The 19,427-nt window shown below is 33.8% G+C and overlaps 1 protein-coding gene across 1 annotated transcript; it reads left to right on the top strand.

The window, feature by feature from the left end:
• The first annotated feature begins 4,216 nt into the window (after positions 1-4,216).
• On the top strand, positions 4,217-17,934 carry LOC138325177 (neutral amino acid transporter 9-like). Its single transcript, XM_069270661.1, has 15 exons — positions 4,217-4,488; positions 5,145-5,189; positions 6,561-6,675; positions 7,120-7,205; positions 7,720-7,783; positions 8,654-8,747; positions 9,211-9,384; positions 9,889-9,942; positions 10,828-11,058; positions 11,665-11,772; positions 11,902-12,008; positions 13,047-13,151; positions 13,749-13,897; positions 14,068-14,157; positions 14,793-17,934. The coding sequence occupies exons 1-15, from the start codon at positions 4,403-4,405 to the stop codon at positions 14,971-14,973; spliced, it is 1,689 nt and encodes a 562-aa protein (XP_069126762.1). The 5' UTR covers positions 4,217-4,402; the 3' UTR covers positions 14,974-17,934.
• The last annotated feature ends 1,493 nt before the right edge of the window (positions 17,935-19,427 follow it).

Genomic DNA, 19,427 nt, shown 5'->3' with positions numbered 1-19,427 from the left:
ATTCTCTAATATAGGTTATATGGGGCGAAGTAACCCACGATGGAACGTCTAAATAGCTCTCTTACTACCACCCCTTTTTCTGTCTCTGTAGTCTTCAACGGAAATCTTTGCAGGCCTATGATCGGTTCGGAGCTGTCTCCAGTTTTCCTATGAGATAGTCCATGTGTGTATTTAATGTCATTTCATTTAGAGTAACCCCTGGAGTATCGAGGATGCAAAGGCTCTCAAATTGTAATCTATAAACCAACATGCAGATGGACTGACAGATAGACACGGAGAAGAAAAACACTATATATCACCCCAGTTTAAACACTGGATGCAATGCATGTACCGTGAAAATGATATTTGAACATATTGTTTTCCGTTCGAAATGATATTGTCAAATTACATTCATTTACACAATTCATATGTCATCTTCGGGTAATAAAGATACTGCGTGTTAAATCTAATTCTTTTGTCTACAGAGACGATCTACCACACATTACCAGTTGACTTAATCAGTCTGAAGCAAAGTTAACAAACGTTGAAGACGTTAGACTAACGCATACGACACATGAGTTGTTTTGTGTCAATCACAATGATTCAATATCATTTGCGAGTCATCTTTGGGCGGTTCCGTACACCTCTTTGACTGGCTGACTTAGTCGTAGTATTTGGTGGCTCTGATTTCAGACTCCTCAGCACTAGTGAGTTTCCCAACTCACCCACCTTTGTCTACGTGGCGACATATCGACAGGACATCACCTCCAAACTCTAATCCCTCCGCTGTGATCCTCGAGATTTTCTTCAGTGCCCGTATGAACTGTCCCGATCCAATGACCAATTGTATGGAACCAGATATGTCCACGGTTACCAGGTTATCTCTCGTGTCATATGTAGCAAACCGCGGATCTTCCTTCCAGATTTTCACATGTATATTCAAATATAAATCAAGCGTTTTGCTGAATACGGCAATACTTTTACACCATCCATCGCTAGGACCGTTTTCGATTATGCGGTTTGACTGGCTGGTTCTACTTGTTCGTTTATAAGTTAAAGACTGATCTTGCGATTTCATATTGTTTTCAGTCGAGCTTTGACAAAGCCCTTAAAGGCCTGTATCATAAACTCCAAGTCCGTCAGGATTTATACTTGAAATAATGACTTTTACAAACGGTCGAACCGGTTGTTCCGAATAAACGAAAACGGCACTGGTTGCAATTTGGACTTGACTTCTGCTAAATTGGATGTTTCCGGACATTGTGATATATACATCGGCGTGACCATTTTTCTTCTAATTTGTTCGAGCGTGTCTCTTGACCTTCACGTGTGTAGAAGTTACATACAACTACATTGTTTTCTTCCGTCACACAGAACCAACTCCCAGCATTGTCTACGCTGAATTGGAGAATTTAACCCAGCTGTGACTTCATTGATTGTTTATATCCAACAAACCATACATTTTTTGTTTTTGGCGAGACACTCATTTCTCTAATATCGGTGTGATGTTTGATATTCTGTTTCACCTTACCCTGAAAGTCAACTAGTAGTATCTCTTTAGGACGATTCTCACGCGACACCTTCGGAGGTTTCGTATGCATACTGGTACTGAAAGAACCTTTTTTTCAACTGGAAATGGATAAATAAATGTACCAGAACCTTTCTCAACTCTTCAGTAATGTCTTCGAATTAAGAATGTCGGAAGTCTGCTTTACGCAATATACAAACTGGAAGCTTCAGCTCTCCAGGCGTATACCTCGACCGAGTTTCCGGCCTGCAAAATTTGTTTGCATTCTACCTCTGTTGGAGTTCGTCCTTGTACTGCAAGAGCAAATTTCGATTCTCCTCAGCAATCATTTTGAAGTTCGATATATACTTCTCGGAAAGGACATCGATCTGTTGCTTCCAGATCTCGGCCTCTTGTTTCACTTGAAGTATTTTGCGTAGTTCAATAGAGGATCTGACAACATCCCATAAGGGGTCATGTTCGGATGACCTTTTACCACGTGTACTTCAGATCAAATATATTTTCTACACATTGCTACGTCAATTAATAACGCTATTTCGTCCCAGTATACATGTACATTAAGCTTTTTGTGCAGTTTGGGCGAGATGACTGTGTACACGAAAATAATTTGGAAAGCTTTTTCAGACTTTTTCGTCCCCAGTCAAGATTCTGGCAGTGCCAGTTTGATTGGCCATTTCCAAAGGTCATCTTGACGTGACCCCTAATTGGATGTTGTCAGATCATCATATCAAACGTAGTGATAATAAGGATCCGTATTTTAATCAGATTGCGTAGTTCACTGGCGGCTGCCAGTTTTTCCCCGGCTGAAACGATTTCGTTTTGAAGTCGCAAGCGACTTAATACTTTCGATGTTATTACAGTACGGATTTCCGTTGTACAAGTCCATGCCCCTTGTGCATGTAATATTACAATCTTCACAATGTAACAGTACATCCTTGTTTCTATGGAAGTTACACTTTGGATTGCCTTCGCTCTGAAAGCAACCTGTTGGCCTGTAGCCATTGCGACTGCACGCCATAAAATGGCGATGAGCTGCCAAGTAGGAAGTTCATGTAGTTATAAAATAAACATACACATATCCATGACCTAAACAGATATATGGTAGATAAAACAAACTAGATGTACTTATATCCATGATTTTGTAACATAACATACGTGTCTCTATCTGCATACACTATACGACATTATAAGACATTTTGTAACAAGCTGTACGACCATTCCTACTGAGAGATACTTTTATGACGAAAGTGATTGATTATTATGGTACCCAGCCAAATATAATAATGTCTGACATTTCCGAAGAACTTTTCAGACAATATTCAAAGCTAAAATTCCCGATTTCGAATTTGAATATGATGAACTGTTAGATCAATTTACAAAGGATTGTGCGTATTTCCTCAAAAAGTCAGCAGAAATCTACTTTCGCGATGCTGTGACATGAGCTTTATCAACAAGCATGTAAAGTAATGTGCATGTAGTCGCGAGATTTTATCGCTAACTGAACTTTGATATGAACTTTTAATGTAAATGTTCTGCTCCAATATAAACGCAATGTATATCTTTTTTCATTTCCATGTAATCTCAACTTTTGAGGAATAAAGAATGATGTTGATGATGATGTATGATTTTCACAGAATGAGTTAAACCACTTAGGAATGAGTTTTAGCTGATCTGGGCAATGTTTCAAATTAAGTTAAGTTAAGTTAAGATTTAGGACTATGTGAAACGGGCCCTGCTTCAATTAGATCTGTGTATTTTCTGTTCAAAATGACGTTTTCAAAGGCGCGATAAAACACAATTTCGTGCTATACTTGCCTTGATTATCAAAAATAATCGCGAGGAATAAAATGAGACTGAAAAGGAGGATTTATTTCTTCTTATTTGGCACACATCTGGCCTAATTAAATTAGACCGTACGCTTTCTTTTCTTCTTCTAAAAAATAGCTGCAGTGACCTTCAAATCGACCAGTGACCTTGTGCGCTAAACCTGTCTATTAGGCTTTTTTTATTGTTATATATATATTTTTTGCCTACTATTTTATAGACATTTTTTGGTAAAGCATAGTAATATAGGCAGGGTTTAGCGGACTACATGCAGTGACCTCGAATTACAGTGTCTAAGATGTTTGACTCTGTTTCTGTGTGAAGTTTGATGAAAATCCTTAAAAAAACAAGAGAGCGTTGATTTCAAATTCAATTTTTAAAACTGGTAAGCTGGTAAGGGATTCAAATCAGTGATCGTTCTAATTGATCTACAAACCAGGCAATGTCAAGAAAATCTAGTTAAAATAAAATCATCACAATCTTTTTAACATAGTCAGTTCCAGATACATGTAACGTCTTCTTCTTTGAGTCGTCACGGTGATCTGTAGGGGTGCAAGGGTGTGAAGGGATTAAATGTGATTTTTTAAAACCTTTTAGTATTTATGATAACACATGTGTGCAAAACTAGCTTCTAATAGGGACAAATTAAAAACCATGTGTTTTTTTTTTTACTAAATTCAGAAAGGATACTCCATTTAGATCATTTTTAAAGACATTTATCCACATTTTTCTTTTATATCTTGATAAAAGTGGTTACACATAAGACGTGACTTCAAATGAAGGGAAATATAACAAAAAGGTACTTAAAACTGTATTCAGGTTTCTTTCGTCAACAAAATAAGATGTTTAACATATAATATTCAGTGGGTTTTTTCAGAAGTGAGGCCAGGGTTAGTCGACTTTTATGAAACGGGGTATACCTTGATCGTATCGTTATTTTGCCTCATAAATCTGGAAAAGACTATAACCGGAAGCAGTATTCTGCTGTGGATAAAGTTCACTTTTTAGAGGCGACACTTCAATTTTTGACAGCGATGTAACATGTGATTTCTGATTCATATTCAAGTTGGAATGAGCGGGTCATCACCCAACAGTAGCAGTAGCGATGAGAAGTCGCCTCTTACTGTAAATGACGACGAGATCAGAGAGGAATCGGAGTGAGTATCTGCCATAAAATGGTCCACCCTCTGTTTACATTGACCATAATTTTGATTGTTGTTTATTTTTTCCAATACTGTTTCCGTAACCGAAGGCTAATTGGACTTGTTGACCCCAAATTCATTGGTCATTCACTTGCTGAACTGAGGCCACACATCCATGCATATAGACTATATAAAGCGGTATTTTTAGCATTGCATAGATTTATAGTAATATGTAAGCTTGCCTTCGTGCAATTGATGTGCAATGACAAAAACGACGGCGGGAAAATCCAAATCATAACTAGAGTCAACATATTTTCTGTCTCGATAAAAAATACATGTAAATCCATCCCTTAGGCCTATATGCACCAATCCCCTTTTTAGCATATATCCATGTACACGACCTACAAATTGTAGATCTAAACATATATAGTAATACATGTATAATATGTACAGTACTAAGTACAGTAAGGAATCAGCAATGCAATAATTTTGTAGGATTTAGCTGGGGTTTTTTTATTAAACCAAAAGAAGATTTTGAAATAAATGCTTAAAATGTTATTTATTTTATGAAGGTATCACAACATATTTTTGTATATACACAATGTATTTATTCTATTTTAAAACTTGTTAAAAAGTAATTAAAACTAGTGAATTTTGTCTTTCATTTACAGAGCCAATGATGATGGGAATGCCAATGGCAATAGCAGGAGAGTCAGGTATTGTAACAGGAGAATATACATGTAGTGATCACACGGGGCTGAACCAGAGACCTCTGAACACTAAGGCAATGCTCAATATATTGAACTACCTTGTCACCATGCAATAATGATCAGCTAGTCCAGTCAAATCCCGCAATAGTATTACATGACTATAATAATTATTTAGAACCAATTAAAACTAAATGCAGTAGCCTAAAGTGTATATTATATACATTATACAAGGGTTTCAGCAACAATAAACATAACCATATTATGAAATGGTAGCCAGCTAGGACATTATAGGAAAATATCACTGATATTATAACAGTGTTCTTCCACCTAGGATTTTAAAAGAGCAGGGTGGGGCTTCGGACCATTGATTTGTAAATATTAATAATGACCGACTAATTAGACTTATGTGCTATCCACTACACCACGCTTGAATGTATGTTAGCAAGCATCGGTGGCTCAATTACCACCAGACCCAAATCATTATCAGTCACCTCCGCAGTTGCCTAAGCACAGGTGAGGGGACACCTGTTAATGGTATTTTGTGCCAATTAGTGACTGATTGATTCTATATGTTAATGTTACATGGCTTCTAATGTTCTGAGTAGAAGGAATATTTAGAAAGAATATTAAAGAGAGGTTGGAAAAAGAGCCCTGCTGACCCGGCCTAACTGTAACACTAATTATTTCTCTAATGTTTATAATTAAATAAAAAAAATTCTGTTCCATGTGGATGTCATCAGTTTAAAAAAAACTTATTTATATATTATAGTGGTATGTGGAGAAATTAGGATTATACAATAACACATGTACAGTTTATATACAAGAATATTTCATATCATTTAGTGTGTATAAAGTTCTATTTACAATATCAAATGATTGGTTCATATTAAAATAAGAGTCATTCTTAAGATGAGAAACAAAAAAGGAAAGAAATAACAGAAAAAAATTAACTGAACTATCAAATTAGAAAAGAAAAAAAACATTGCATCACAGTTTAAGTAAAAATAAATGAAACAGCATTAAAAAAAATTCTGTTGAAAACAAGAAATTCGAAGATGATGCTTTATGGTAACCTGATATTAATGTACCATATATGTGTTGATATTTAATAAATATGTGACATTTTTTGATTATTAAATTCTTCAATTACAAATAAAATCTGCATAATTATCTTCATATGAACCTAGCTTTTTCTTATGTTGGTATTTATCTATATAAAGGACATTTATTTGTATCCAAGTGTGTAAACTTGAGGTGCTTTAGCTTGCTCCCATACAAACCAGGGTTCTTGGAGTACTTTATAATGTTACACCCTGAACTTTAAAACAAAATGCCTGTCTCTGTACGTATAATATGTTGTTATGTTATTGTTGCTAGGCGACCAGTGCAGTACTACTCCATCAACACACCGGATCATGACGCCAGTACAGTGGCTGTGGTCAGTCGTTACAAGTACTACTCCAGACTGTCTCCTTATCGGAACAGTAATTTTGTAAGTTAATCTGTCTCCCTCTACAAACATTTATTAAATAAAATTGTCTCCCTCTAATAGCAGTAGTTTTATACGGTAAGTCTTAGTACTGTCTCCTAACATATAGAAAAAGATCAATACTGTATTCACCATAAAACCAGTAGGTGGCACATTGTACATGTACAACTTAATTTTGTTGAGATCTACTGATTGAATGGTTTTAAGGAAAGTATTGTATTACTTGAATACCATTGGCTAGCAAAGTTAAAATTGTCTTCATTTAAGAACAGTAATTTTGTAAGTAAGAACACCTCAATTTATTAATTAACAGTATAGTTTAAGAGAAGACTTTTTTTTGTAAGATAAAATACTGTCATAAGAATCAAATCAACAAGTTTGTTCAGATCCAACATATTGCAGAAGCAGTTCATATTATTACTTTTATGATATTTGATCTATTTATAGCAAATGCCAGAGCATGTGGTCCCACCCAATTTCTTCAGTGTGATTTATGTGACAGTCCGAGGTGAACAAAACAGCATCATCACAATGTAAGTACATGTACCAAAGTCACTACGATAATTACATTATAAGATAGGGTTTATCAGTTTTATCTATTCTTATTTCATTTTGGTTTTAAGCTCAAAAAGAAGTTTTGATTGTTTCCATAGATATTTCAATAAAGTAGCCCAAAATTTGAACTTAAAACAAGAAAAAATAATTTTAGCAGTTTTAAATTGATTTTCACAGCCTATAATTGCATGCTGGCTTTAAGGGTATTATTACCCTATAAAGCTTAATTGTTATAATATAAAATGGCTAAAATTACCACTTTCAATTAGCTAGTACATCCTATTTGCATATTACAGAGTTATCTCCCCTTGCGGGTAGGTATTGATTGTAACGTCATGTGTTTGCGAGCGTTACGTCATACGTTAAAGGGAAAACGATGTGAATTGCACTTACAAAATAATGACGCAACAATCGATACCTCCACACAAGGGAGCTAACTCTGTAATATGTAAAGAGGGAATATATATACATGCAGTTGATTTGACTTTGCAGATTTTCACTATGGAACACTATGATGGGAACTTCTATCCTCAGTATGCCATGGGCCATAAGACAGGTATGTATTCAGTTTTAGATCAGTATGCCATTGACTTATCCTCGATACTCCAGGGGTTGTTATCATGAACATTATATCCACTCCTGGCCTATTTCATAGTAAAATTGAAGGCAGTTCAGGAGGAAAAAAATGACCAATCACAGGCCAGCAGAGGTTATAAGGTTACAGTGAGAGCAACGCCAAACTTCAAAGCAACACAGTGTACTGTTATATGATTCCTTTGATGTACATCAAATTACCTGTGTCTTCTGTTGCCTCAAGTTTTACTATGAGATACTCCAGGGGTGGATATTACGCCTGTGATAGTAACCTCTGGAACATCGTGGATATCCATTGACCATACTGAAAGACTTGTACATTTTAAAACCTGTTTGTTGTGGGCTATAACTGAGTTGATTTGACAAATCTACACCTTAATATATTTAGGTCATCGTGTGACGTGCACCATCCAATATTGGTAAACTTTTCAATAAAACGATTTGTTGTCAATAAATGAAAGGCCCACCCAGGGTACTCATATTGGGTCTTCAGCATGCTGGCATGAAGGGCTACCAAGTTTGTTCAAATGAATGACATTAACCCTCATTCAAGGTCACAGGCAAAAATCTTTTAAACAACTTCTTATCAATAACTAAGAGCCATTGAGATCTGGTATTTGGCTTATGGTATGCTGGGATGAAAGGCTACCAGATTGGTTGAAAGGAATTACCTTGACATTCATACAAGGTCACTGTGATCAAATAGGCTATTATATTTAATGACTAACTGTACTTACTGTGCTCTTCATTTCTGCTTTATGTTGTATTGTATTTATAGTCAGATGACCGTTAAGGCCTAATGGGCCTCTTGTGAATCTATGATATTTTGTAGGCTGGCTTTGTGACGGGAATTACGCTGTTAGTACTGATGGCTGGTCTGATGCTGTACACCAGTTACCGCATACTTACTGCTGTACAGGGCATGTGTAAGTTACCGTATACTGAACGTACTGTATAGAAATTTAATTTCAACAGATTTGTGTTGTCACCGAAATCTGAATTCTTAGCACCAGCAAAATATTTAGAAATCATTGATGTGCCTAAAAAACGTTATATCAAAGAATTCTAAGAATCTGTGAGCAGAGTCACAAAATAGAAAACTGTGAAATATTGATGCCATGAAATATGTAAAATATTGAATTCAATTTCCTAATGGTTGTTCCAGTATAACTCTTTGGTATGAAGGATTTGTTCATATTTCGGGCTAAACTTCTATACTGTATATTACCTCTCTTGAGAAAAAATATTGTTATTTGATGCTATTTTACTTTACTGAAAATACATAAGGACAAATAGTAAATTATCTTGAGGGTAAATGTTTATTATTTGATGTTATTTTAATGAAAATATATTTTAGCAAGTTAATGTAATCTAACAATTTTTCGACAGCGTCAGATTCCACGTCCGAGGCTCTAGATTTCTCTGATGTGTGTCAACACTACCTTGGTCGCTGGGCACAGATACTGGCGATTGTATCCTCACTCCTGACACTGATGGGCGGGGCCATCGTTTACTGGATTCTCATGTCCAACTTTCTCTACAACATTGTCACCTTTATATATCGTAAGTGTCACCACAAAAGCTAGATTATCTGTTACTTTTTTTTTTATACAAATACCACATTCGACCCAATACATGACCCCATCCCCATTAAAACCTCTCTCCTGATATTAGGACTGAACTTCACTTACTTTGATTTAAATTCAGACTGAAACTATAAAAATCATGTATGTTTCTCTACTTGATTTCTTTTGTAAATACAAAAATGGAAATCTAACAGTTTACTCTGTGCAAAAATTTTGTTAACCCAAATATGGTCTTATTAAATTTTCTATTGGAAAGTAATTAATGGACTCAATTAAGTAGTTTACATTCTTACTTGTATAAAGTAAGTAAAGTACCATCTTCCTAATGCTTGGTTTGGTAGTGTATTTAGAATTTATTCCTTTGGTCAAATTAGAAAAAAATATTTTAAAAAGATGATATTTGAAAATAATTGTATGCAACATGCTTTAGTTTCTTTATATACCTAGTATCATTTGTATTGTCACATTTCATGTGCTACAGATAAAGCTACTGATTCTACTGGGAACAATACGACACAGGATTCAAAAGATTACAGTAAGTATATTTGTATAATACATTAAAATCACTTTACTAATGGTATTGACTTTTTGATATGAGGCTAATTTCCATCATGATACCAAGCTGATACACTATAACGTTCAGTGAACTGAATGTTACACTAAGGTCGATAATTTAAAGTTGTAAGCTTAATTTAAAGCTGTAAAGTGGTCAGTCTTGGAAAGCTGTACCTATACATATATATGATATATATATGGAAAAATACTTGTGCCAGAGATGATTGGAGAACCATATTATAGTACATATTATATATCCCATAACCGTTGCCTACCTATGTCATATCAAGGGTACAAGGTGATATACATGTAATCATATCAATTGACTTTAGTTATTAAAGTGTAATAGTCGAATATGGTTCAAAGAAAACCAGTCTAAATGCGTTTATTGGCCTTTTCAAAAATAAATTCTCTCACATATTAATAAAACGGTCAAGTTCTGCTTAGTTTCCAGTTCTGACCCATTAAAGTAAAGAAAAGTTGAAAGCATTGAAAGCGAGGCTGCGTGGAAATGTAACCAAGGACATAGTGAGCCGGGAGGGCGTTTTAGAATTCCCATACTTTAAATTAATTTCTTCGTACGCAGACAGATTTTGACGATAGATTTAATTTTCCCATTTCATAAGAAATTATACTGGATACATTCACACCATTTTTACCGACTTTAGCCATCCTTGCCCGACTGTTCACTTTAAGGTGTAAATTCAAAAAAAAAAAAAAAAATTGAATATGAAACCCCTTGTATCCATAAATTTGTGAAAAAGAGATACTGTTTGCATTTTATCATAAAATACACCAAATGAACAGTGATACAGTATTTCTAAAAATTACTCTGTCATGAAAAATGTTCTTTACATGTTAACAGTTTGTCCTCACCCACCTTTGGGACACAATGGATCTGTGTATCTAGCCTACAACACCAGCCATTACTCTGGACCCCACCTATTGTGGGCGGAGTCAGCCAGCCACTCACATGACTCCACCCTCGACCGTGTGTGGCAAGAAGACCACACCGTACCTCTTTTTCTCATCGCTGTACTATTTCCCCTTATCAACTTCAAATCTCCTACTTTCTTTACAAAATTTAATTCTTTAGGTAAGTTCCCCCCATTGACTATCTCAAAATATAATAGGGGGTAATTCAGGAGAAAAATACTGACCAATCATAGGCCTGTAAAGTGGTCCTTTGTAGATTACAGAGAGTATCGTTATATAATTCCTTTGATGTACATCAAAGGATCAAATTACCTGTAACTTCTGTTGCCTCCAGCTTTACTATAAGATAGTCCAGGGGTGAATATAATGTCAGTGATAGTAACCCTTGGAGTACCGAGGATGCTTGCATATAAAATTTTGACAGATTATAATATTAATGTTGTAATGGTATTCATTCAACCATTAATTAACTAGTTTCCAAACATCCAAACTGCATATTAAGAAATTCTTCTCCAATTTTGTGATAATATTAAGTGCCATAATATATAACATACAACATAGATTAAGAGTTTGCTATCTTGTTCCAACGTTTCATGTAGTAACTTTGCATATAGATGCCGAATATGAGCCATATATGAAGAGTGACAGTACAATATATTATAATTGATTTTTGCTGTGGACTCTTTTTTTAATTACATAACTATGTTGTTTAATAATCTGCTGTAAGTAACCTCCCTTGATTAAATAGCATTGTTTTCCTTATTAGGTACAATTTCCGTGACCTACCTTGTGATATTCGTTGCGTACAATGCCTCCCAGTGGGGATTTCATCTGGACCTCAGTGTTCCTTCTACCAGTGAAAATTATATACCAAGTAAGTTATCAAAAGAAAACATTCTATAAACCAACTTTCTTTTGTGGCTATTAAGTTTCCAGTTTTCTATATCTTACTTACCGCTAAATAAGATAAAATATTCTGATATCTTGTTATTTCTGATTTCAGTGTTTAAGGGAACATTTGCAGCCCTTACAGGAGTTGCAGCCTTAGCCTACTTTGTGCAAAATTGTGTGATATCCATCGTTAGAAACCAAAAACATCCAGAAAATAATGTAAGTAGGTTTGGTTTTAGTATGCAGTTTCATACATCTTCCTGGTGTAATTTTATAATTAGTAACTAAATAATGAAAATTATCTTCGATTTCAGGTTTATATGAAAGGGCCACTACCTTTCGACGGCTTTTAATTTTTAAAATAGGGATGTAAAACGAGATCAATAATTTTGTAGAGTCACAGAAGTTATTAACTATACGTTTACTAGCACACTTATCATCACCTTCATAACTGTTTAATTAGAATAAATAAAATGTTATTTTTCATAACGCGGGTCGTTTTATGTTTCCCGCCGTCGTCCTAAATGCCGCGGGTAGTTGACTATCACTGCGCCAGATGGCAAAACAGCGAAATGAATCTCCACTTTTATCGTACATTAGACAGGAAATCTTGCATATGTTTGGTGTTGTAACCTCATCTTAAGCCATCAATATATATTTTCTTTTGTTATTAATGTTTTTAAGAAACCTTTAAATTTTGCTCCGGAAAGGTAGTTGGCCTTTAATCATTTAGAACATTTTGATAGCTATATATTTTTACTTTGAATTTATGTCAAAGAAAACATTTTTCTTGATTCATAGTTTCTTTTGATAATTGTGTAAGGGAACCATTGTATTTCACTGAATGGTATGTCATATACATTGTATAACAAGTGAATATTTTACAACTTCAAGTTATAATTGTTGTATGATGCAGATTTGAATGCATAATTATATTTTGAGAAATAAATGTATTTTTATAAGAGACAGTAGATTTCAATTTGATGTTATTCCAAAATGTAAAAATAAGATTTTAATATACCATTATTGATACATACTTTTTATATCAAATCAAATTTAATTGACATCACCATTACCTAAAATAATACACATAAGGCAGTTACCTCCCCTTACCCTTTCATCACCCAGGTAGAGGACTAAGATAGGGCGAAAAGGCTATACCTAATTCTGTTGATACTTTTCATTCTTGTCAATAATATATTTGGAGATAGACAAACATGATTTTATCCTAATAAGAGAAATTATAATTTGTTTCAGGTGCGTGATTTGGTGATAGCATACATCTTGGTAGCTCTTACCTATACTTACATGGGTGTCATGTTCTATTCTTCATTCCCAATGTCTAAAGACTGCATAGAAGATGTAAGTTACTAAAATTTAATTTGATTTTCTGCTTGGCTTGTCAAACAGATAATTTCACACAAATGCCGAGGTAAACCCCCTAGATGCCTCGTAGGTGTTAGGTCCATGTATAAAATTACCTCCCAGATACATATGCTTAGTATGAAAATTTCACATCAATGTCTATAGACAGCAGGTACATATAAATCCGTCCTTGATACTCCAGAGGCTACTGTTACTGACTTTATTTCCACTCCTGGACTATCCAAAAGTAAAATTTGAGGCAACAGAAGACACAGGTAAATTGATGTACATCAAAGGAATTGTATAATGGTACACTGTGGTTGACTGTGTTGCTTTGAAGTTGGGTGTCACTCTCTCTTCAAAGGAAACCTCTGAAGGCCTGTAATTGGTAATTGTTTGTCTCCTAAACTAACTAGGTCTAGTTTTACTATGATATAGTCTAGGGGTGGATAAAACGTTGGAGATAGTAACTCTTGGGGTATCGAGGATGGGATATATCATGTAATAATCTAATTTCTGACAATTTGTTGAAGTTGTTCACTATTAGATTTCACTTAGATAATCACATGAGATATTTTCATTTCTGTGTTTCAGAATCTTTTAAATAACATGGCAGACACTTATGTGCTGGCGTTTGTTGCTCGGATCGGTCTGTTTTTCCAGATGACGTGTGTGTTCCCACTGTTGTTGTATATATTCCGTGTCCAGTTTTTACACACTCTGTTTGGATCTGTATGGCCAAGGTATGACCCAGCTGGGTGCTGATGGAACATTAAAAAAAAAAGTTTATTAAAAACTATTAAAATTATGTTATATCACATAACTTGAAAATTCAAAAAACTGAAAGTTCACCACAAATAATGATGTTCAACTTTTACTGTATGTTTAAATAATCCTTTATTTTTATCCCAAGCTTCAAGCATGTGGTTGGACTGAACCTTTGTATAGTGGCTGTGTGTGTTATATTTGCTGTATTTCTTCCTCATATTGGGTCCATAATAGGGTAAGTATAGCAGACTTAGTACATATCAAAAATCTACTTTTTATTCATGAAAGAATTCAGGTAAAATGTAATATATTTCATTTCTACAGTGAAGTTGTACTTGACACTTTGAGTATCCTGGGAAGGTCTAATGCAAAATCACAATAAACGTCGATGATAGCAACCCCTGGAGTATCAAGGGCGACTATTTCCATGATTGTGCATGTTCTGGTACTTGTGTAAACAAACTTATTTTCATGATGACATAATTTCTTGCTTTCATTCATAACAACTTTGTGATAATATAATTTTGTGATTTAGACTCATATTGCTCCTTTCTATGTGTGATTGAAACATTTGCAGAACAAATTTTCATTGCAATTTCTAATAAGTAAATACATTTAACTACATGCAAAAATAAAAATTTTTTACAGTAGTATAACTACATGTACAAGCACGGCAATAGTGCTATTGCATTAGACCTTCTTTTCCAGATTCCTACATAGATAACTTTTTCATTGTTGGATATACTTTTGATATCTTTTCGTTTCTTGAGTATTTTTTTCTGAGATAAACATTCAGACCTAGAAGATAAATTATTTACTGGAATAGCCCCTAAGCATTATATAAAAGTTTATGTTGATTTTGTGTTTCAGATTTGTGGGAGCTTTTTGTGGATTGTCGTACGCGATCGCTCTCCCCTGTCTGGTGTATATGGTGATCCGGCACCAGAATAATACACTGACAATGCCTGTAATAGCTTTCCATTCATTTCTTATACTCATTGGACTGGCTAACTTTGTCGGACAGTTCATCATTCTCGGCAAGACTAGCTGATTTCTAAGAAGAATTTCCGTTGCCAAAACGAATAACAACACAAAGCTGCAGATTTATCTGTATGAGGAAGAGACACTAACAATATCAGATCAAATTCTGTGATGTTGACCTGTAGATTTGTGTCCAGTATCCTAATGGGACAAACAGTGCATTTTAAGAACTAGTTGTATGGCCATGCGCATAATGTAAACTAACTTTCTTTCACGTGCAATTTACTTCCGCGAAATTCATGATTCAAGTAAATGTGTGAAAGTTTTATTGTCTTCTTGACTCAACATGTGCATCATAAATACTGATAGGAATTTCCAGTCAACTTTTAAATCTGAGCTAATCTTCACAAAGTTGTAATAAAATAGAATTAGTAGCTGTGAAAGAAAGTTCGTTTACAATTTATGAAAATTCTTAGGTGCCAGTAGTAAACTGTGAAGAAGCATCTTGTTCTCTAATTAGATACATATATATGTTCTCTCTATTAGTTATCATATCTTAATTCTTCATGTTCTTGTTAAGATGGCAGAATTTCAAAAATTCAAGCCCCCTCTTGAGTATTCAAGATCTTTGACGGTCTATTTACTTGAAATGAGATTTTTTTGGTTTGACATTGTGTTTGCATTGATCATGTATATTATTTATTTATATATATATACTCCTTAATAATAAAACTTATTGGTATGAAATGAATTTTTGGGAAATCCTTTAGCTTTTCATATTATGTGTATGTTGTTTAAAAAGTCGAACTTGCACAATGTTACATTTATTGTAACTACAAAGACTATTGTACAGAAAATGTATCTATTGTACATACCAACAGGTATTGTTCTACATCTATTGATCACCTTCCTTGGGGACAAGTGTACTTTATATACTGGTAGTGCAGTGACTTCTTGTCAAAAAAACATACAAAACATATGTTGGAAGTATGGGGCATGAAAACCCTAGAATGGTATTCAGTCTTTGCATTTAACAGAGTTAGTATTGTGACGTCATTATTTTGAGAGCAAAATTCACACTTTTTGTGTTGAAAATATTATGTTACTGTGGTAAACACATGAGGTCAGGGTCAATACCTACAGCAAGGGCAGGTAACTCTTTAACATGCAAAGATGGAATAAACAGCAGCACAGTCATATATTAATATGGCCTCTTGTTAGATGGTGTGTATGTGTCCTCTGTTGTAAGTCTCCAGTTCTAAATTGCTGCAGTCAAATTGAAATGAAAAGTATATTTATGCAAAGCACATATCAACTTCGCTATCTATTCAGTAAGATACTCTCCCAGAGAAAATATTGTACTGAATAACCCTTGGCTATAGTGAAGTTGAACATACATGGGCTCTTTGTAAAGTTAATCTTGTGATATTAAATCTCAATGTTAGATTAGAACATGTATGTTTCCATGGTTCAAATTTTTTCCATCTGGAAAAGTAGTCATGATGTGTTGTTTTATAATAGTGCTACAAAAATTATGATAGTAGGTTGAACTTTGCTTTTAGATGTTCATAGTAATAATATTCTTAAAAGATAAATATGTTATCATGGCTTAAGTAGCTGTGCCTTAATCAACTTATCAATACTATTCATGAATTGCCAAGTAGTGGTTGTGGCAGATATTGGAATAGGTACACTTTTCCAACATGCAATATTTAAGTATTACTTTTTACCTCGAGTATAAACTTAAAGATGCTCCACCGCTGACAAATAGTATTTTCTCACTATTAAAAGTAGGAGCAGACAATTTAGTATTTCTCTTCAGTTTCAGTTACAAAAATTACTTACTTCACACCATTACCACCATTGAAAAGTTTGAGCTTCTAATTTTACTTCAAGATAGAAATATAAAAAAATAATTAATTGCATCCCGAAAAAATTCCGTGGCACTATATCCTATATGGAATGAAGTATTGATTGCGCGAGCACCAAAGGCAAAATCAATTATTTATATCATTTTTCATGTTTATTAGACATATACACGATTAAACACCAATTATTGTTTAAATAATGTACATCATTTATACTCTGTCGGCGGTGGAGCATTATTAAGCATAGTACTTGTCTTTTTACAATTTGAAAGTATCTTCAGCAGAAAGTATGGGTGTTTTTATCTGGTGATAATAGAATAACAACCACTGCTGTATTGTCAGAGTCATGAATGTTGTGTATCAAAGATGATATTTGATTTAATTACAGGGACCATTATTATTGCGTTACTAAAAATGACAAAATCAGTTTTTCAACAGGTACAAAACCAATTTCACATATGTATATACATTGTACAGGCATCTTGGCCTACCTTCTGTTACATGTAGCCTGCAGTGTAGCCTGTTACTTATGCTGGTCAACATGTTCACGTTGTACTACTTAAATTTAAAACAAGAAATTTAAATTTTAACGATTCTAAATTCTCGCCTTCATTGTGTTTATGATTTAACCATTTCTCAATATTCCGTGCATCAGTTTTAGAGATAACAGCAATGTCATGTGAAAATATCATACCCACAAAAGTAACCAGCTTATACAGTATTTGTTTGAATTATTGGCTTACATATACAATAATGCAGGGAATATGCTGGTTGTACTATGATAAAATGTTTTAAAATGTTATTTTTACCTTTCCATTTAACTTTGATGGGCATTCTCATTGCAGATAAAAAATGGCGTAAGTTTGTTTAAATTCCCATGTCATTGTAAAAAGTATAGTTAGTGATTGTATTTACCGTAGGTATATTATGACAGATTATACTGCTGCGTTGTGATAGGCATTCTGTGGCATTATCATTGACCATATATTTGGTTTCCAAATAATTTTGACAATTTCATATATTAAGTGTATATTGCTAAAAGTGTATATTAAGGATATATCTGTATCGATCAAAGCACTCCATCTAATGAACATTGATGGACATTTATGAATGATAAGAAATTGTGAGATGACTCTTGTCGTAAATAAATTGTTCAAGTTTCAGTCATTTTTGTCTTGATTTAAGCAATAATACATGTATATATAAGCCATGTCTATGATTTAGCATGTATATATAAGCCATGTCTATGTTGCATTGTTACTGTGACAGCACGTGTTCATCATCAATTTAAGAAACAACCAGATGTTTTTTGTGAATGTCCTTTGTTGGGTTCATACGAGGATGACTATATCCTCGTATGAAACTGTACATTGATAGCAAAAATAAGGACATACATGTATACTTTTGGCGTCAAGGTTTAACTCATTCACCCTTGAAATTAATAATGGACTAGTCTTTGAATTAGAAGAGATCAAATAGGTTTTTAGGGGCAAATGATTTACGCTAAGAGTCAAGGCTGGTGTTGCGGTAATTTCTATTGTCAGGATAATCTGTCCATTTTGTAAACATCACATTCCTCAAATCAATACAAAAGACATGTACACTGTAATCCACCATATAGCCAGTTATTAATGCAGGGATATTTGTGTGTTTAGCAGGTTATTGCTATGATAGCAAAAATTTGATCTGTGAAATATTGAGAAATGCTTGACTATTAATACTACATATTATATATATATATATATATATGCCCCTGTAAACCAGATCGCTGAATTTTTTCTTAGTTTTAGTTTAATTTGAACCTTTTGGCCCATGTTAATAACTGGCAATAATACATACAATATGACAGAATTCATGCATATTGTTACTAATAATGCTAGATGGATATTACATGGAAACACAACAAAACTTAGTCTGGCAGTTTCTCTTTCTTTTTAATAATTTATCATATTAAAATAAATTCATATCAATACTAAATCATGACATATAAATAAACAACAAGAATTCATTAATATTCACCAAAGATCTATGTTATATCACAGAGACGTTAAATACAATACATGAAAATATCAATTATAGTCTTAACACAAACATAAAAATAACTGCATATGAAATCTAGTAAATGAAAGAGGTGCATCAATGTCACAAAAAGATATACTTTATCTTAATATAAAGATGATTTTAACATCATTAAACCTGGCAAAGAGTTTTAATAAGGTGAAACATCTTGGGTTTATCCCGAATGATATTTTTTTTTACTATTACTGCAAACTCTAAGGGAAGCCTAATGATGATACTGTATTAGTGTTAATATACTCAACATGTTAAAGATGCCCCACCGCCGACAGAGCATAAATGATACTCATCATTTGAACAATAATTGGTGTTTAATCGTGTATATGTATGTCTAATTAACACAAAACATAATATAAAATAATTTGTTTTGCTTTTGGTGCATGCGCAATCAGTAATTCATTCCATATAGGATATAGTGCCAGGTAATTTTTTCGGGATGCAATTAATTATTTTTTTATATTTTAAACTTTAAGTAAAATTAGAAGCTCAAACTTTTCAATGGTGGTAATGGTGTGAAGTGAGTAACTTTTGTAACTGAAGAAAAATACCAAATCGTCTGCTCCTGTTTTTGATAGTGAAA

Source organism: Argopecten irradians, chromosome 6 (assembly GCF_041381155.1).
Source record: "Argopecten irradians isolate NY chromosome 6, Ai_NY, whole genome shotgun sequence".
NCBI lineage: Eukaryota > Metazoa > Mollusca > Bivalvia > Pectinida > Pectinidae > Argopecten > Argopecten irradians.
The sequence above is the reverse complement of the archived record's forward strand: the minus strand, read 5'-3'. Positions and strand labels throughout refer to the sequence as shown.